At 48.7% G+C, this 19325-nt stretch overlaps 3 protein-coding genes and 1 long non-coding RNA gene across 7 annotated transcripts in view; 1 reads left to right on the top strand and 3 right to left on the bottom strand.

Moving 5' to 3' along the window:
• Positions 1 to 3959, bottom strand: part of NR1H3 (nuclear receptor subfamily 1 group H member 3) — a 12951-nt gene extending 8992 nt beyond the window's left edge. The window contains exon 1 of the mRNA XM_006772289.2: positions 3826 to 3959. The gene's annotated coding sequence lies outside the window, so the exon portion shown is untranslated. The remainder of the gene's footprint in view (positions 1 to 3825) is intronic.
• A 69-nt stretch (positions 3960 to 4028) lies between these two features.
• On the top strand, positions 4029 to 12252 carry ACP2 (acid phosphatase 2, lysosomal). Of its 2 annotated transcripts, none has more exons than XM_006772290.2 (11): positions 4029 to 4169; positions 4758 to 4853; positions 5137 to 5223; positions 6372 to 6524; positions 6634 to 6732; positions 6812 to 6901; positions 7370 to 7502; positions 8262 to 8347; positions 8468 to 8574; positions 8694 to 8869; positions 11343 to 12252. In XM_006772290.2, exons 1-11 carry the CDS (start codon positions 4044 to 4046, stop codon positions 11474 to 11476), a joined length of 1287 nt encoding a protein of 428 aa, XP_006772353.1. In that variant the 5' UTR covers positions 4029 to 4043; the 3' UTR covers positions 11477 to 12252. The 2 variants fall into 2 exon arrangements, with proteins under 2 accessions (XP_006772353.1, XP_006772354.1); XM_006772291.2 differs by lacking the exon at positions 11343 to 12252 and adding an exon at positions 9056 to 9242 and having other exon boundaries at positions 4030 to 4169.
• LOC107184441 lies at positions 6525 to 9487 on the bottom strand. Its single transcript, XR_001515293.1, has 3 exons — positions 9475 to 9487; positions 8080 to 8084; positions 6525 to 6609 (listed from the first exon to the last, which is right to left on the bottom strand). It is a non-coding gene; the product is annotated as an uncharacterized LOC107184441 (long non-coding RNA).
• Positions 12253 to 12334: 82 nt separating the features above from the next.
• The window catches only part of DDB2 (damage-specific DNA binding protein 2), a 33345-nt gene continuing 26354 nt past the window's right edge, over positions 12335 to 19325 (bottom strand). For all 3 annotated transcript variants that reach the window (XM_015569534.1, XM_006772293.2, XM_015569533.1), the window contains 7 exons: positions 16988 to 17133; positions 15156 to 15255; positions 14905 to 15082; positions 14495 to 14637; positions 13184 to 13348; positions 13016 to 13061; positions 12335 to 12755 (listed from right to left, as the gene is read on the bottom strand). In XM_015569534.1, coding sequence (XP_015425020.1) covers positions 12706 to 12755; positions 13016 to 13061; positions 13184 to 13348; positions 14495 to 14637; positions 14905 to 15082; positions 15156 to 15255; positions 16988 to 17133 — 828 coding nt within the window. In that variant the 3' untranslated portion in view covers positions 12335 to 12705. The remainder of the gene's footprint in view (positions 12756 to 13015; positions 13062 to 13183; positions 13349 to 14494; positions 14638 to 14904; positions 15083 to 15155; positions 15256 to 16987; positions 17134 to 19325) is intronic.

The following is a 19325-nucleotide window of genomic DNA, read 5'->3' as shown; positions in this document are numbered from 1 at the left end:
CGGGAAAACAGAAATAGAACAGGAGCTTGGTGAAAGATGGGAGGAAGCACACAGGGTGGGGCAGGGGGAATAGGTGGGGGGTGGGGAGCACAAGCTTGAGATGACGCGGGCTGGGTGGTGTTGCAAGATCTGCCCATGTGCTTGTTTTCACATCTCAGAAAAGCCCCTCTGACACCCACATCTCAAAGTTCTGCCTCCAGCTTTTGCTCTTGTTCCCTTTCATCACAAGGTCATCCCCTGGTCTGGGCATCTCTGAGTCATGAGCACAAGGCTCTCCATTCCTCTGGTGTGTGTTCCCTCCCTGATTTTCACAAGGCCCCGGCTGTCCTGGGAAAGTAGAAACTAGGACTCAAGCTCCTGGGAACCTGGAACCGTTCTGTCCCAGCACCCACATCATCCACCTAGCTCCTTTCTCCGCCTGTCCCCATGGCCAGTAGCTCCAGCAGAGGAGCAAAGTCAGAGATGTCACTGAAACACCTGCTCGCAAGGAACTCGGAATGGAACGCTGCTCTGAGGCCTGAAGATGTATCTTCTCTCATCCACTCCTGATCCTCAACTCCCTAGACTCCCCAGAGCCCAGGACCACACACAGGCCCCATCTGGAGCCTTCTGACCCAGGCTAGAGCCAGTTGCTGAACAAGCAGTTCAGGGCGTCATCTCCCCCATGCCATGTCAGCCTCAGCCTTGTCTCAAGTAGAGGAGGAGGGAACATTACCAGTGCTATACAAAGAGCTACCCCTTAGGCTGCAGGGGCTTGGGAGCCCCTACCTAGAGGGGATTGGGGAGAAAAATGAGAAGACCCAAACCTGTAGTCAATACCTTGAAAGAGTTTCCAGAGATCAACCACTGGACTTGTCCCCCAGGCAAGGGCAAGTAGGTTATCAGCAGCTGGAATCACATGTCCCACCAGCCCACAGATGTCAGTTACAAAACCTCCCAGTCCCATGGGGCCTTTCCTAGCTTTCCTTAGCTCCTAGAGGAGGCACCATGCCTAGGAATACCTTCAGTGATCTTCCAAGTCCCATTTCTGACTCCCAGGACCTCCCAAGTCTTCTCATTGGAGCAAGGGGAACCTTGAAGCAAAAATAGGAGCGCTCACCAGTCCTATGTACTACTGAATTACTCCCCTGAAAGCACTCAAACTCCCATAAAGCAGGCCACAAGGTATGCTTTAGAGAAACAGACGAGGGCAACTGCTTCTTGCTCTCTCCTTCATCATTCTGGAAAGGTGACAAGTGTGGGAGCATCTTGCAGGTTCCTAAATGACTTCTACCCAACCTCCCAATCACAAGATAGAACCCAAGAATTCCTGCTTCCCTGGCTGAGTTCAGAGATGATATAGAAGACATGTAGGCCCCACTACATGTATTATTTATCCTCATATATAGCCTAGGACCGTGGTCGGTACACTGCGGCTCGCGAGCCACATGCGGCTCTTTGGCCCCTTGAGTGTGGCTTTTCCTAATCCTTAGGAGTACCCTAATTAAGTTAATAACAATGTACCTACCTATATAGTTTAAGTTTAAAAAATTCGGCTCTCAAAAGAAATTTCAGTCGTTGTACTGTTGATATTTGGCTCTGTTGACTAATGAGTTTGCCGACCACTGGCCTAGGAGATAGTTACTAGCAAGGGGGTAAATATCAAATTTGGATATAAGTATGGCTGATTCAAAGATCAAATTCAAACACAAAAAACTTCCTCACTCGCCGAAACCGGTTTGGCTCAGTGGATGGAGCATCGGCCTGCGGACTGAGAGGTCCCAGGTTCGATTCCGGTCAAGGGCATGTACCTGGGTTGCGGGCACATCCCCAGTGGGGGATGTGCAGGAGGCAGATGATCGATGTTTCTCTCTCATTGATGTTTCTAACTCTCTCTCTCCCTTCCTCTCTGTAAAAAATCAATAAAATATATTAAAAAAAACAACAACAAAAAAAAACTTCCTCACTCCATTACACAAACTACCTCCCCAGATGGGAAAAGTGGTTAACTCACCTGGATTTAGGTTCACTTCTGCCAACACAGGGTAGAGCAAGTGATTCCCAAACCTGGCCTTACTTTCAGAGATTCCAACTTATTTGGTTTGGGCTGGCCTTTGTATCTATCTATCTACATTGTGTGTGTGTGTGCGTGTGCATCTGTAATTAGGAACCAAGGTATGGGGACCACAGAATCATCTGGTACAAAATATTCAGAAGCTAGGGGTCCAGAAAATCCAGGGCTCAGCTATGGGCTTTACCATGTACTTGTGGTGTGACCCTTACTCTTCCTGGATTTCTCACTACAAAAACTGGAATATCTGCTCCATCAATCCCTTCTAACATGGGATACTTGCAGGGACAAAGGATATAGACATACTTGAGCAAGTGGGGATGACAAGCAAAAGATGAGTTTGAGGGATTTTCATTCTACTTGCCAAAATTTACATTCTGAAATAAAAATGGTTTGGCTAGTTTGCAAGGAAAGTAGAGGCATATTAAAATACTCAAAAACTCTCACTAATACCCAGTGTTTTAGCAGTTAGCCATGCCCATTCAGCCCCACCAATATGAAAAGGTTTTCTTTATTAGAAATCTCTTTATTGAAGGTATTTGGGACCACCGAATACAGGTTAGCAATGTAGTTTGAATAGCCTGTAAAAAAACATCTCATTATAAAGACTACTTAACTGGGGATCTGAAAACTTGCATTTTAATTCATTCTCCTAAACTGTGTGACTGTGGCCAATCACTTCCTTTCCAGGTTTGCTTCCTTATCTGTAAAGAGAACTAGATTAAATCAGGAATTCAAAGCTTTATGAAGCCCCTCGGTGGTCTTTGTGAACCACTTGGGCTTATTTTCAAAATTCTCCTTGAGTTTGTGTGTGTGAACTTTTTTTGATGAGGGGACTAAAATTTCATCTGATTCATAACTTATGACTAAATAAGAACTACTTGGCTACCAGGACTTCAGCTCTCATATTCTATTCACTACTCCACAACAACTCCAGAAGCAAAATTTAGAACCTGAGGTATATATACCAGTAAATCATTTAATCTGGAGCCCTAGGGCAAGATCATGACCCTGCTTTCTCCCATGATCCGGTTTTATTTTTGTGATGCTCTGAAGTGCTTTGCTTCTAGTCAGCAGTTTAGATCAAAGCATCCCAAGGGCCTATGATCTGACCTCCTAGAGCTGTGAATCACTCCCAACTCGGAGTCACAAAGCCTTGAGACCAAATTGGGTGCACTGGGACCCTAAAGGCCAATGCCAAGAGGGCCTCGGATCCTGCCACAACCCCACCTACTCCCACTTGGTAAGTTTCTCCCCTCTCCCCCTATACGTCTTCCCCCCGGTCTGAAGTTCCTCCCTTGGGGATTCGCTGCTTTGGTTTTGCCAAGCCTGAACACCGTGCAACCCAACTCCTTCGGGAAGAGGCATGACATTCTGATTTTAATGAACTAAAACTAGGAATGGTGGGAGGGCAGGGAAATGACTGGAAGGTGAAGTGAGAAGGCTCCTGAGCTTTGCTCAGGGCATGAGCAGGAGGACAGACTGGGAACCAACTTCAAGGGCACAGGAGTCCAAAGGGCTGTTTACACGCTGTGCCCTGCACCTCAAACAAGACCTCTTCCGGGGAACAGAACCGGACCACGGCTCAAATTCCACCCGAAGGCAGGGGTGCGAAGGGGGCGCCCTATACCACCCCTCGTCCCAATTCCGCTGTGGCTCTGCGGTCAGGCCTGGCAGCCCCCGGCCCCCGGGGCCCTCGGTCTCCCGGCCACTGGCCCGCCCAGGGCCGGCTTCTCCGTCGGCCGAGGCAAACCCGAGCTCAGGGCTCTCTTTACCAACACAAGGTCTTCAGGCCCTTTCTGCCGCGCGAGGTCGCGCTGCATGCCCACGCTCCTCTGCCCCGACCGGGTCGCGAGTCTCCTCCAAGCATTCCCTCCCGAGCCCTCCTTTAGCAAGATGGTGGCGAGTGCACTTCCGGCGAGTGTCCTCCAGGGCGCGTCCGGGCGGCTGCTGCAGGTGCCGCCCAGCGGGTTCCACCCTCTTTGCTGCTTAGATGATAACGGTGATGGCGGGCGGACTGTTTTGCTGGAGCCAAGCAGCTCTTCTCCAGCTCCTTCTTGGCGTGAACCTGATGGTGATGCCTCCCATCCAGGCCCGGACTCTGCGCTTCGTTACCTTGGTAATGAGAGACGGGGTCGCCCAAGGGTCGCCAGAGCTCGAAGGGCACGGGCTCGCTGGTGGAGGGAGGGGCGGGGTTTGTGGTGGGGGTGTGGGGGCTGGAGGAGGAGCTGGATTAGGAGACTACTGGCCTGCGGTTTGGGGGGCTCAGGGTTGGGGACCGGGTTCGGAGGTGATGTGGAGCCGCGGTGGGTGGGGGTGGGTGAGCTGCAAGGAGTTCTATATCAGGGGATAGGTCGGGTGAATCTGCCCTGAGAAGGATGTAAATGGGTAAGAGACCCATCCCCCTACAGAAATCTTTGGTGATCTTTCCAGTCCTCCGCCCTCTGCCTTGCTTTTATTTCTCTTTTCCTTACCATCTGTACCTTTGGCTTTGCCTATGACCTCCGTGGTCATTGCTTAGCCATGTTAGACTTTCTGGAAGTTGGAAGAAGTTACTGACTTTTGAATTGGGGTCTTTTGCAATGGGTAGAGTTAAGGCTTCCCAGAGGGATTGAGACTTCCCTCTCCATCATGGGGCAGAGGTGGGCTCTGGGTCCCCATCAGGGAGACCCTTGTGACCCCTAGGCAAACCATTTTCTTTTGTCAGCTGTACCGACATGGAGACCGGACACCAGTGAAGACATTTCCCAAGGACCCCTATCAGGAAGATGAATGGCCTCAAGGGTTTGGTCAGCTCACTAAGGTGGGTCAGAAGCCAGTCCTTCCTCAGTATGAGCTGCACAATGAGTGACCTCTAGAGCAGGCTACAGAACTAGGGCCCAACAAACTGCCATGTCCATTGTGGGTGCTGACTTTGACTAGATTTCTTGCCAAAGACAATGCCACACACAACACACTACTTAATAAATAACTTCTGGGATCCCATTAACACACTCCTACTTCCAGCCAGGGGTAAACTGAAAAGCAAAAGTGCCTAAACCCTGTGGGATTTGTGAGCCATCCCTAATCCTTGGGTTTGCCCATAGGAGGGGATGCTACAGCACTGGGAGCTGGGCCAGGCCCTGCGGCAGCGCTACCGTGGCTTTCTCAACACTTCTTACCACCCACAAGAGGTAAGGCTGGGAGCTCAAGATGCAAGGAGAATGGGATCTGCTGTCCTCACGCTCTGTCCTCAGGGAGCCTAAGGGTGAAGCTGGGCACTGCCCCCCCCCCCATGCATTTTTGGTTACAACTACAGGGCAAGACATCCAAGGGCTGTCTAGAACAAAATCACTATGCTTTAATTATGTTCAATTGTAACAATGAAAATACATCCTGCATATCAGATATTTACATGACGATTCATAACAGTAGCAAAATGACAGTGATGAAGTAGCCACGAAAATAATTTTGTGGTTGGGGGTCACCACAACATGGGGAACTGTATTAAAGGGTCGCGGCCGTAGGAAGGTTGAGAACCACTGCCCTAGAGACTGAGTTGCCCCTGCTTGGGTGGGAAGAGGCAACATTTATCAAGCATCCAAGTTCAGACTGAAGGAAGGGTCTGGCAGAGTAGTGTCTGGCTCTGTGAAATAACTCAGGTTTTCCATTCAAGACACATATTGAGTACCTACAATGGGCTAGCATTTTGCTCATAATGGTATACTACCCACATATGATCTTTGTCTTTGGGGAACTTAGAGTGGAAGATTGGCAAGTTTTTTGTAGCTGTTCCTTTGGTTACTACTCTCAGCCACAGCTCTCTCAAGTCCCTAGATGTTATTGTTCCCTTGAGGGCCAGCTCTGTCTTGATCTTTCCTATCCCCACAGCTTTCTCCTTTTCCCACAAGCAATTATCTGTTCCTTGTCTTATTTCCTGTCCCTGGCCTCCAAGCCAGTTTATAAAAGGGGGTTTGAATGGAGATAGTTTCCACCCTCAAGGATCCTGGCCTAAATAGGGAGACAGGATAAAACTAGACAGACAGACAAACCAGACAGCCTTACTGACTAAGCACTTCGGACTGGGAGGGGCATCTGAACTAGAGCCATTCCCATAGGAGCCATTCTCAGAGTAGGGATAGCTAGCCCCCAGCTGAGTGTTTGGACCTTTGCTGGGAGAAGAATGGGGAAGGCCAGAGAGGGTGCAAGGGCCAGATGCATGGTGGGATTACAGTCTGTTCAGTAACCATCAAGAACAGGTTCTCCCCTTAGGACCCCACTGAGGAGCCAAAGCTCCTCACCCCACCCCCACAAGAAGAGACTCATGTTGTCATCTCTGCAGGTTTATGTGCGAAGCACTGACTTTGACCGTACTCTCATGAGTGCTGAGGCCAACCTGGCTGGACTTTTCCCTCCCGATGGGATGCAGCGTTTCAACCCAAACATCTCTTGGCAGCCTATTCCCGTCCACACTGTGCCCATTGCTGAGGACAGGGTAAGACTGGCCAGCCCTTCACTGCAGGCCGTGAGCGGGGCAGCTCTGGCCATGGGCCTGCTGACCACTGATTCCCTCTCTGCCTCTGCTTCTCCCTTTTGGTCTGCAGCTGCTGAAGTTCCCATTGGGCCCATGTCCCCGTTACGAGCAGCTGCAGAACGAGACCCGGCAGACACCAGAGTATCAGAATGAGAGTATTCAGAATGCAGTGAGTGGGGCTGAGGTGGAGGTCATCATACTGCCCTTTATCCCAGGGCAGGATTGACCCCCTGATCTATTTCTCGTAGCAATTTCTGGATATGGTGGCCAACGAGACAGGACTTACGGACTTGACACTGGAGAGCATCTGGAATGTCTATGACACACTCTTCTGTGAGGTGAGCCTGCTTAGGGTCCCCAGTGTGACCCTTTCCTCTGACACTCACAGGCTCAGGTGACCCGAACACGGAGAGCACAATGCCTGCTACCATTCCCACTGGGGAGGTCCAGCCCAGCCGCCTGCTTCTTGTGAAACAAGGGAACTTCCTTCAAGGGTGAAAAAGAACCCCAGAGTGGGAAATAGCTTATTAATTGTCAGCAGTTCCTGCCCTTCTCCACCCAGAGCGCTGGTGGTATCTGGCTCCATTCTGCTGAGTCACGTTTTCTGTGCCTGAGCCTCCTTCCCTGTGCCCTGCAGCCTCAACACTGTCCGCCATGTCCCTGGTTCCAGTCCCTCTGCCTCACCTCTCCTCTCCTCTCCCTCCCCTCTCACACACACACAGGCACCTTCTCACTGGGGAAGAGAGATGCCCCGGGAGAGGCTCTGGCCTAGGCCGGGGAGCTAACCTGCCCGCTGCCATACGCAGAAAACACATGGGCTGGTCCTGCCGCCCTGGGCCTCACCCCAAACCATGCAGCGTCTGAGCCGGCTGAAGGACTTCAGCTTCCGCTTCCTCTTCGGGATCTACGAGCAGGCAGAGAAGGCCCGGCTTCAGGGGGGTGAGTGACAAAAGCAGCATGTCACTCCCTTCCTCAGGACCCTACAGCATTAAAAGCCTGCTCTTGGGGGCTTCTCACACACTTCTCCACCCGAAATGTTCTCCGCTCTTTCAAAACCCCTCGGATCCCCCTCGTCGTCCCGTTTGTCACCGAAGTCTCCCTAATTCGCCAAAGGCTTCGCACATTTGCACTGAACCAATGACCACAATCAGGCCCCCATGCTTCTTTCCTGCCATTCATATTCTTACGTTTCACTCATGTCAGAAGACCCTTCCCACTTAAAGGAATTCCCACCTCCAGAGAGCCATGGGGGCCACTCTGAAAGGAGGCCAAGAGGAACGCCAAGGAGCACCCACTGGAGAGCTGTCGTCAAGCCTTTCTGGCATCTCAGGGTTTTCCGAGCCTGCATATGGCAGAGTTCCCTCAGCCTGGAGCCACTGCCGTGGGTGTCCTGAAGCAGTCTTAAGTTTATATTTGTTCTGACGTGGAGGGCTTCTTCAAACATGGGCAGGGCCTTATAGCTCCTGTTTATCTTGCTTCCCTCTGTGCACTTGAAAGGAAAGTTGCCAGGTCAAACAAGACCTCTTCCCGGGAAGAGGGGGCTGCGGTCAGGGCATCCTTTGTGGTTCACAAGCACCTAAAGAGTTCTCTGTGTCAGTGATCAGACCCAAGAGTAGCAGAGGGTGACAGGACCACAGATAGAACTGATCAGAAGAAGTGATGGCTGTAGCCACTGACATGGGGATTTTTCTCCTTCAGGAGTCCTGCTAGCTCAGATACGGAAGAACCTGACACTGATGGCAACCTCCTCCTCCCACCTCCCGAAGCTGCTGGTTTACTCCGCGGTGAGCTCCCTTAGTGTCCAGCATGCTAATGTCAAACAAGGAGCTGGATTTCTTCTCTATTCGGTGCTGGGGAGGGGGATGCAGGGGAGCATGCTAATCAGGAGCCCTTCTCCCTTACAGCATGATACCACCCTGGTTGCTCTGCAAATGGCATTGTATGTCTACAATGGTGAACAAGCCCCCTACGCCTCCTGCCATATATTTGAACTGTACCAGGAAGACAATGGGTGAGTGGAGCTACTAGTCTGCCCTCTGGAAGGGCACTCGCATGGTGGCTATGGGCACCCTAAGGACTCCGTAACAGGCCTGGTGGGCAGCTTCCACCTTGTCTCCCATCATCCCTCAGGAATTTCTCAGTGGAGATGTACTTTCGGAATGAGAGTAACAAGGCCCCCTGGCCACTGAGCCTGCCTGGCTGCCCTCACCGCTGCCCACTGCAGGACTTCCTGCGTCTCACCGAGCCTGTTGTGCCCAAGGACTGGCAGCAGGAGTGCCAGCTGGCAAGTGGTCCTGCAGACACAGGTGAGCTGCTGCCTGCCTCTGTGCTAGGCATGTCCCAGAACAACTTGCAGTTCATATCCCCAAGTCTCGAGAGAGCGCTCATGCTTCCAGCCATCTCATTGCATTTCCTTAGACAGTTTATTACCCACCCTGAGACCGTTTCACCTATTCCCTAACACGCTCAGGGGATGCGCTCACTTCTTGTAGCACTGAGAAAATAAAAGCCATCAGGAGAGAATCGTTCCATTTTCCCACCACCACGTCTTCCAGCTACTCACTGGTGCAAGCTGCTACTTAAGTCCCTGCCTCTCCAATTATACTCTGGGCTCATCTGTTCTCCACAAGAACCTCTGATGTTTCCTCTCTGCTGGATCAGTCCCATCTCACAAGCCTATTTAATAAAAACCTCTCAGACCCCCATCTTTCTCTGTTCCCTGTTAGAGCGCAATCCTTCAGAGTTGCCTAGATTCTGCTTTCGCTTCCTCACTGTCCATTCTCTCAGGCGCCCACTGGACAGTCTGGTGTCTCCTTTCACTCCATTAACTTTTGTTAAAGGCCCAGTGACCTCTTACCAAAACCAGTGACCAGTTCTTAGCTTCTCTCGCCTCTCGGCAGCTTTATATAACTGGCCACCCCTTCCTCAAACACTCCCTTCGCTTCTCTGCTTTTTCTCCTAACTTATAGGCACCTTCCTTACTGGCTCTTTCTTGGCCCTTTTCTCATCTCCGCCCACTCCCAAGGTGATCTCATCCAACCTCATGGTCAGAAGTACCAATGTTAAGTTCTGTCTTTTTGTGATCTGCAGATTCATAGCCTCTTCTCTGAGCTAGGCTGACATATCCAGCCAGCTGCAGACTTGAGGTCTCTACATGGATGTGGCATCTCAAAATCGATATCTGAAACCAAATGCTCTTCCTCCCCCCGAAGTTTGTTCTCCCCACAGGCTTCCCCATCTAAGTAAATGACACACCAGTTACCTAGTCACACAGTATAATCATAGGATTTATCCTGAATACTCTTTCTTAGACGCCACAACCAATCCACTAGGAGATTCTAGCATGCCAACCTTTAAAATACATGTTCTTACTTTTAATAGTATTAATTCACTGTCTGACTTCTCTTTGTCCATTGCATTTACTTCTAAAGTGCAGACCGTAAGGTCCACTTGAATTTGACTCTGGCTCTCTGTAGCAGACGGTCAGCAATTTTCCACCCAGTCAGACCTAGCACTTTTGTGTCTGTAGAGCTGTCTTGTGGATCTGAAGCTTTTCACATTATGGGGGAAGGCAGCATGACTCCATGGCTAGAAATCTGGGTAGCATAACTTTGTGGCTAAGAGCACAGATGTTGTCAGACCTTGTTTTGACTCTTGCCTGCCTTTTTATCATCAGACTTTTGGCAGATTGTTCAACCTCTTTCAGAACTTTCATTTCCTAAATTACAATAAAAAGTCTACCTTGATCTAAACACACACAAAACATGCTCTTGCTCCCTAATCCAATCTACCATCATCTCTTGCCTGAACTACTGATGAGCTTCTTAACATTCTGAGTCTCTTCTTGTCCCTACCAGTCTCTCAGCGCAGCAGAGTTAAATTTCTTAAAAAAGTAAGTTAGGCCCTAGTTGGTTTGGCTCAGTGGATAGCACGTCAGACTGTGGACTAAAGGGTCCCGGGTTCAATTCCTGTCAAGGGCACATGCCCAAGTTGTGGGCTCGATCCCCAGTAGGGGGTGTGCAGGAGGCAGCTAGTCAATGATGCTCTCTCATCATTGATGTTTCTATCTCTTCCTCTCCCTTCCTCTCTGAAATCAATAAAAATATATTATAAAAAAAAAGAGTTAAGTTGGGCCATAGCTAGTTTGGCTCAGTGGATAGTGCGTTGGCCCTCAGACTAAAAGGTCCTGGGTTCAATTCCAGTCAGGGGCACTTTGGTCTCTCTCACATGGATGTTTCTCTCTTTTCCACTTTCTTTAAAAAACAATGGAAAAATAACCTTGGGTGAGGACTAATAACAACAAAAAAGTCAGTCAGTTCACATTGCTACCCTTCTCAGATTCTTCCAGTGGGTTCCCATCACATTTGGAATAAAATCCAAGTTCTTTTCCACTTGGCCTGGCCCTCCACTCTCATCTCCTACCTGCCCCCCACTTACTCTGCTCTGGTGATACTTTCTTGAAGATCTAGAACATGCCAAGCTAGTTGCACATCAGGGCCTTTTGTGCTTGCTTACTGTCTACTCTCCGCCCCCAGTAAGGACTCTCTCCTCTCAGATCTCATGTCTCACGGGCTCCAGGTCTCTGTTCAGATTATCCTTGGGGATACCTGTCCTGACTGACCTCTCCATCCTTTCCCCCTTACCTTGCTTTGCTTTATGGCATTTGTCACTAACTGTGGATATCCCCACATTGAGAACAGTTCCTGGCATATGGTAGGCCATCCAATATTTGTTGAATGAACACTGACATGTCCTTTCTCTCCCTGTCCCCGTGCCCAGAGGTGATCGTGGCCTTGGCTGTGTGTGGCTCCATCCTTTTTCTTCTCATAGTGCTGCTACTCACCGTCCTCTTCCGGATGCAGGCGCAGCCTCCCGGCTACCGCCACGTAGCAGACGTGGAAGATCACGCCTGACAACCACTCAGCCCCCTTCCCTCTGCCTCTTAGGGGAGGTGGGCTTGGCCCTCACTCCTGACTGTTGCTGCTCCCAAGCCCATGGGCAGGAGACCCTGGGTTGGGCCTTCCTCTGATTACCCCAACCCAGACAACAAGTGGGACTCGGCTTGGCCCATGGCACCATGTGCCCGATGTTTCCCAAGTACTGTGTTGGATGTTGGCTCTCTCCAAATAGGATTTGCCTCCTCCATGCTCTCGAAGGACCTGATATGTAGACAAGGTTTAAAGTTTCACTCAGGACCTGGGATAAAAAACTGAAGGAGTTGGTGCTTCATCTGCCTTGCCCCCAGTCAAGACCTGCTCTCTCTTCCAGCCCTGAGTCTTTGGCAAATGGCTCAGAAGACACGATTTTGCCCGTCAGTGCTTATTTTACTGGGAAAAACTGCATAACATTGGGACACGAACACCGGCCACCAAGGAACCAAATCACCCAATAGCCAGCCAGTCAAGTTTCCCTTCTCCAGCTGAAGCTACCATGAGTCAGACATACTGCCTCAGGCATCCTGCTTAGCCTGTAGCTTGAGTAGGTCCGAAAGGTGTCTGTACTTGGGAGGGAGTCGAGGGAGGTGGGAGGAGAGTGAGGGGCGGTACAGTCATGAAACTACTACCCCCCTCTGCTGGGCTCGGGTCTCCAGGGATGTGAGGTAAACGCAGGTTGTAAGCTGGACAGCTGTTGACTATGGCCCACAATAGGGCTGAGGTAGCTTGAGAAAAAGGAAAATTTTGGACTCTTAGTGCTGTTTCTGTGCCTGTTCTTCGTACTGGAGACCCAGGAGTGCTTTGACCAGGTCAGCGTTGGAAGAGTCACTCAGAAGCTCATTGGGTATATATAGTTTTATTGGCCATGTCAATAGTGAGCACAAATACAAAACCACCACCTGATCACTCTGCCACCACACGTCAGGGAGGAGAAAAGCCCCTTGGCTCCAGAAGGAGCTTGGTTCCAAGCTCGAAATAGCAGGGAGCCTGGGGAGCTGTGTCGCCAACTCTGGGTAAGTTTCGGAGCTAAGTCCAGAGCAATAACGTAGCCAGTGTCCCAGCCTTACAGCATCCCATGCCACAGCATCCTCGCTCCAGCCCTAAGACTTGGATACCTTGGTCCTTTAACACATAGCTGCCTCTTCTCACAGGACTTGTTCTCATGTGGCTCCAAGTCCTTGCTTGGCCCACACCTTCATTATTGTCTCTCATTTCCATATCCCAGCTTTCTCCTGGCTCCAAATGAGAACGTGATAACCTAGGATGAATAACACCAGTCTGACTCACCTTCTGTTATCTGTCTCTCAGCGCTTGGGGGTGGCCCAGGGAGCCTAGAACTTGGTAAGGAAATACTAGGGAATTGGACAACAGCCAGGCATTACCAAGACCAAGACCAAACAAGGGTAGAGGACCTAGGCCAAATACCTTAGGTGAATGTGGCAGGGCTAAGCTGAGGTTAGCTTGCACTGAACCTTGGGAAGTAGGGTCAGGCTTCAGATAACAACCTACTTCACTCACCCATCAGAGAGGCCAGTGTGTCCCCCATAGGATTGAACTCATTGAGCTGCAGAGACAAGGGGGTAAGCATGAGGAGGGGGTGAAGGTATTACTTCTGGTCATTTTTGGTCAATAAGGGAGGTTGAGTCCCTGCTTCCTCCCATCATTATTTGAGGGCCCAAGTCTCACCGAAATGATACCAGAAGATTCTGAGTCATAGAGCTGATGCATCAACTTCCCTGAGCTTCCATCAAACACATCGATTGTCCTTAATTCATGGGGGAAACAACTTTTGAAATTAGGATCTGGGTATCTGCCCACAACAATGAGGTTGTACCGTGGATGCCAGGATGCCTAGGAGATGGAAAGGCTGGTCATGAGAGTAAATGCAGAATACTATCAAGAGGGTTCATAAGTATTCTTTGCCATTAACAATTGTTAATACAGTTGTCAACGATTTAATAACGGAGATAAGATCTATATAAAACTACAAGAATAGTTTTCAATTGCGTATACATCTACCAATGTAAATTTTAAACTCCAAGCTGGCCCCCCTGGCCCTTAGGACACCTTCAGGCCTTCTCTCCTGCATTTGCTGAGATCATACCAACTGACAAATGTTTTAACATCAACCTGATGCAGACATTAACCAAAGAGTAAGCCTACAACAAAGGAACAAGCTTCTGGTAACCAAAACCAAATTGGACATATGTTCTGAAGTAACCCCACTATTATCTCCTCTATCAACTTCAATGACAAAGAGTTGAGTAGAAAATGCTAGTGTCTGAAAAGAGGAGGAAACCTTTGCTCCCCAGATTATCCCTCTCAAAACAAATCTGACAGTGATTGGAATGACAGATTGGATGGGATTTTCCTAAGAAACTTCTCACAGAAGTTTTGAAGGAGGAAAGACATGGTAAGCAGGAAGGAAGAAGGGGTACATGCAAAGGCTTAGAAATAAGTCACAAACCAGTCACCCCTGGGAAGCTGTAGTGGGCTTCCCTGGATACAAAGTGAAGATGCCAATGGGAACACAAACAGGTGAAGGATCTGATGCCATTAGAACTTGGGTTTGATTTGAGGTGCGTGGGGGCCACTCTAATACTAAATCATCCTTGTGTACTGAGTAGGCATGGTGCCATGTGCTCGAAGTGCACTGACTCAGCTTCACAGCAACCGCGTCAGTTAGAAGCCATTATTCCCTTTATAGACAAGGAAACTGGAATCTAAAATTGAAGTAATTTTCCCAAGATCCTAACCCAGAGGGGTCTGCCTGCCAGAAGCTGGTGCCCCTCACCATTGACCGAAGTACAGGCATGAAACCTGGAGATCTGAAGAGAAACTGCGTAGGGGCTTGGGCAGGAAGGACTCACAGGACTTGAAGACTGTAAGCCATGGGTGCCGAGGCCAGAGAACCGCTAACGAAAAAGCTAAGGGTAGCTTGTAGATCAACCGTACACACGGAACAAACTGATCACAGTGCTTTACTCCCTCACTTACCTTGATGGGTGTCAGGTGCTGGAAGTGGCGGTGAGGATGTGGGATCAGGCTTGGTGGGCTGTCCCACTGGGAGGCAGAGTAAACCCGGATCTCACTCTTCTGGTCGGTGGTCAGGAGCTGGGCTCCATCAGGACTGAAATGAGCTGGCAAGTGACAAGTCCCTGAGCTGAAGGGCCTTCTCTTGCAGGGACCCCTCCCTCCCACTCCCTGACAGACAGGGCTGGAAGGGAGGAGGTGCATCTGGGCTCTGAACAAAAACATTCTAGAACTCAGCAGCTAACGAGGGCAGCTGAAGTCAGAAAGGGTCGCTGTCAGGGGTAAAGGTTTGACCTAGCGGCTTCTAAACTTTGAGGGCAAACCCCAGGCGCGGTGGGGTAGGTAGGGTCTAAGAAGGGATGAGTATATCACACCTGCGTTGACAGGATGACTGTGTGGCAGTGAGTAGAGGAAGCTGGATTTCCCTTTAACCTGGCGCAGGTCCCAGATTTTCACTGTTTGATCTACAGAGGCCGTGGCCAGGAACCAATCACAGCATGGGTTCAGGGCCGTATGGGTCACTTTCTTTTTGTGCAATCTCAGGTTCCAAAGCTGCAGAGAAAATCGGTTCAGGTGGGGGCAGAGACAAAGGAGGGGCAGGGAGGACCAGGCTCCGAGAACGCACCTCCCTGCCGTCCATGTTCAGAAGGATCACGTTCCCCACATTGTCTCCTGTGACCACCACTCGGCTTTTCTCGGACACATCCAGGCTGCAAAACCAGAAGCTGGAGGGAGAGACCTTGCTGTAAGGTTCTTGGGGACAGAGGCAAGGTCCATTTATTTATATTTAAAAAAATTTTTTTTATTGATTTCAGAGAGGAAGGGGGAGGGGTAGGGAGATAGAAGCATCAATCATGAGAGAGAATCACTGATTGGTGAGCCTGCAACCCAGCCACATGCCCTGACTGGGAATCAAACCCGTGACCTTCTGGTTCATAGGTCGACGCTCAACCACTGAGCCATGCCATCCAGGTGCAAGGTCCACTTATTCATGGTGAAGCTCCAGCGTCTAACACATAGATATACTCAATAAATATTTGTTGAATGAATGAATATTATCTTGCCATGGACTTCCAGTGAGGAACGTACTTGTCTACCATCCGGACAGAGGTTATGGAGTTGATGGTGCTCAGAAATCGTCTGATGGGCCCAGGATCCTCAGCTAGTATGAGTTCCTGAAGCAGCCAACCTCAGAGCTATATGACAAGCCCCCGGGTTAGCTTGCCCCACACAGCCCTGGGTTCTGCGGAAGACTCCTTTATGACTCTCTCCCTTTACTCTCCACCTGTTGAGTCAAAGGAGGTGACAAACCAAACGGGCTGCCTAGCTCTGTTCCTCAGAGCTGGCTAGAAGGGAACTTCTGCCCCCTTCTGAGCATTCAGGGGGAAAAGCACACACAACCCAGAAGTTGTCTGGCTCTTGTCCCTCAGACTCCTTGAGGACGAAGGGGATGCGGGAGGGGGGTGCTTCAGGGATCCCGAGAGTCAGGAGAGCTCAGATTCTTGTCTTTTCTATCAAACCCTCAAATCCCTGCTCGGTACCGCCTTTTGCATTCCTGTAAATCTCTTCCAGAGGAAGTTTCTTGTGGAAGAGAAACCTAGAGCTGTTCTAACCTGTCCCGTCCTGATAACTCGTGGACTTCTTACCCCTGTGGGGCGGTCCAGGATCACATCCAGTGCCAGTTAGACCCCCACACCCCCGGTTCTTTAGGGAGCAGGATCATGTCTGGCCAGAAATCAGTGACAAGCTTCTGTAGTTTCTACAACCACTTACTCTTGCAGAGTCCACATGCTTTATGGACATGATTCTATCCATTTAAGTTTCACGGAACTGGTCAGGTCATCACACCCCAGTGGATGTAGGGAATAAAATTTAAGTTCTTATTTCCTGCTCCAGGCTTTAAGTGGCTTATTCTAGGCCAGTGATGGCGAACCTTTTGAGCTCGGCATGTCAGTATTTTGAAAAACCCTAACTTAACTCTGGTGCCGTCTCACATATAGAAATTTTTTGATATTTGCAACCAGAGTAAAACAAAGATTTATATTTTTGATATTTATTTTATATATTTAAATGCCATTTAACAAAGAAAAATCAACCAAAAAAATGAGCTCACGTGTCACCTCTGACACGCGTGTCATAGGTTCGCCATCACTGGTCTAGGCCAATGCCAGTTTGACTTGTCCAGTGAGAATAAAGGTCTCACCTAATACAGGAATGACTTACAGACAACTGAAGCCCTTCCCTTGCGGAGAAGAGTGAGGCTCCAGAACCCGCCAATTAGTAACCCACCTGGACCAGAGTAAGCAGCTAAAGAAAGGGTTTGAGGAAGAGACTGAACGGTGGAGAGTGGCTAACATCTTTTCTTACTTCCCTGTGGTAGAACTGGGACCTGGATGCTCTCACCAGAACCTCACTGAGAGCCTAAAAGCCCTTTCCCCTCGTTGTTAAACTACTCACTTGCAGGTGTCATAGCTGGTGTAAACTTGGAGAGTGTTGCCTTTAAAGTCTTGCAGCCTAGTTGTTCCCTCCATGGAGGAGGTGAAAAACTGGTTGGTATTGAGAGGGTTAAACTTCAGCCCAGTGATGCTGCCTCCAGCTCCAATCTAACACAGGAAGAGAAAAGCCAGTGAGTGATGATGGCCCAGGAGGAGGAGGAGGCCTGGTGCACATACATACTCTGCCCCAGAGAAGTGCCAGGCAGGCGGCACTTGGGGCCAGGCCAGTTTACATGCCCAAACCCTGGGATGCTCTCCACAGTGCTCTTTGTTTCTTGAGGTTTTAGTTTTTGTCACTGGTAAAATATATTGTTATTGATTTCAGAGAGGAAGAGAGGAGAGATAGAAACATCAATGATGAAAGAGAATCAATGATCGGCTGTCTCCTGCACACCCTCTACTGGGGATGGAGCCTGCAACCCGGGCATGTGCTCTTGACCGGAATCAAACCCTGGACCCTTCAGTCCACTGAGCCAAATCAGCTAGGGCAAGTTTTCATTCTTTTTTTAAATTAACCTACAGTAAATTTGGTTGTTTTGGGTATGCAGTTGCATGAATTTTAACACATGTGTAGACGTGAATAACCACTGCCAAAATCAGGATGCAGAACAGTTCCGTTACCCTCCCAACTCCCTCCTGCTCTCCCTTTGTAGAGCTCCCCCTACCTCTAACCCCTGACAAACACTGCTCTGTTCTCTATCACCGGTTTTTGCCTCTGATAGCCTCTCATATAACTGATCATAGAGCCATAACCAGTTTGGCTCAGCGGATGGAGCATCGGCCTGCGGACTGAAGGGTCCCAGGTTTGTTTCTGGTCAAGGGCATGTACCTTGGTTGTGGGCGCATCCCCAGTGGGGGGTGTGCAAGAGGCAGCTGATTGATGTTTCTCTCTCATCGATGTTTCTGGCTTTCAATCTCTCTCCCTTCCTCTCTGTAAAAAATCAATAAAATATATTAAAAAAAATAATAACTGATCAAAGAGCATGTAGCCTTTTGAGACTAGCTGCTTTCATTGCATCAGTATGATGCGCCTGAGATTCATCCAAATTGCTGTGTGTATCTATAGCTGGTTCTCTTCTTGCTGAGTACTCCATTGTGTGGCTGTACCACAGTTTATCACAGTCTTCTTTTTAGAAGAGTTTCTGCCCAGAAGAGTGGCTGGGTTAGGAGGGCAGGAGACAGATCTGAGCTCCTTCCTATTTTTCCAAACCTTCCAGATAATGATGATGAAAATTATCATGTAAACGTTATTAAGTACTTATTATGCATCAGGCACCGTTTTAAGAATTTTACATCCCCAAGGGTCCCTTCTCCACTTCTTCCTTGTGCTACTGTTTCAGCCCCATGGACCTCTTACACAACCACCACTCCACTCAACGTGCTAACTGTCACTTTCCATTCCCTCTATAAACATTCTGAGGGATGCCCATGGTCTGACAAACCCTTCCTGCTAATAAGATAATCTGCTCCCACCAGTTGAGGCCAGTGCTTACATGGGTTAGTCGTGTTTGTTCTTAAACCTGTATATGACAGTTTTACTTTTTATTATAATCATATAATGCAATTAAACAAATAATTTAATCACACAATTTATTAAACATTTAATTAAATATTTAAACTAAACATTTAAACATTCAATTAAACATGTAATTTAATTAAACTGATGAAGTACATGCAAAAAGAAAGACCATTGTTATTTCCATGAAATTATATTGAATGCTTTGGAAGAATTAGATAAAAATGAATTGCTAAAAATAGTAGTTGTAAAATTAAGCATGGGTGAGAAAGTTATAAACAATTAGGGTGGGAAATAATATAAATTTCAAAAGAATCTGCAATCAGGTTGCTTCAGGACTATCTTTAAATTATGTTTCCACTTTAGACCATATAAAAAATACATTATGTGCGCAGTTTATATAAGACCAGGTACACCCTAATCAATGACCCTTACTCCTGGAAAAGAACAGGCCCTATGTCAAGCAATAGTAATAAACACACATACACATTTTAAATTAAAATGCATGAGTGTTCTCCTAGCAAGTGTGGACTAAGTAGTTTGACTAATTTTTACACTGAGGAAGACTAATAAAACATGGACAAAATATGAAAAAGAAATAATATTTGAGACTCAACTCCAGTGATGGTGGGTTAGCCTGTATCTGGCCAACCTTCTTCTGAGAACAACTAGAAAAGGTAGATAAAACATGTATTTAAAGAATGTAAAATGATGCAGCCACTTGAGAAAATAGTCTAACAGTTCTTCAAAAATTAGCCCGGCCATGGCTCAGTGGTTGAGCATC

The sequence above is a fragment of the Myotis davidii genome, unplaced genomic scaffold, assembly GCF_000327345.1.
Source record: "Myotis davidii unplaced genomic scaffold, ASM32734v1 scaffold265, whole genome shotgun sequence".
NCBI lineage: Eukaryota > Metazoa > Chordata > Mammalia > Chiroptera > Vespertilionidae > Myotis > Myotis davidii.
This window is presented reverse-complemented; position numbering and strand designations above follow the sequence as displayed.

Excerpts from the sequence above, each read along its gene's own strand:
- ACP2 (XM_006772290.2), top strand. The coding sequence starts at position 4,044 with ATGATAACGGTGATGGCGGGCGGACTGTTTTGCTGGAGCCAAGCAGCT. Across the intron at positions 4,170-4,757 it reads CTCTGCGCTTCGTTACCTTG|CTGTACCGACATGGAGACCG; the intron begins GTAATGAGAGAC and ends TTCTTTTGTCAG. Across the intron at positions 8,870-11,342 it reads AAGTGGTCCTGCAGACACAG|AGGTGATCGTGGCCTTGGCT; the intron begins GTGAGCTGCTGC and ends CCCCGTGCCCAG.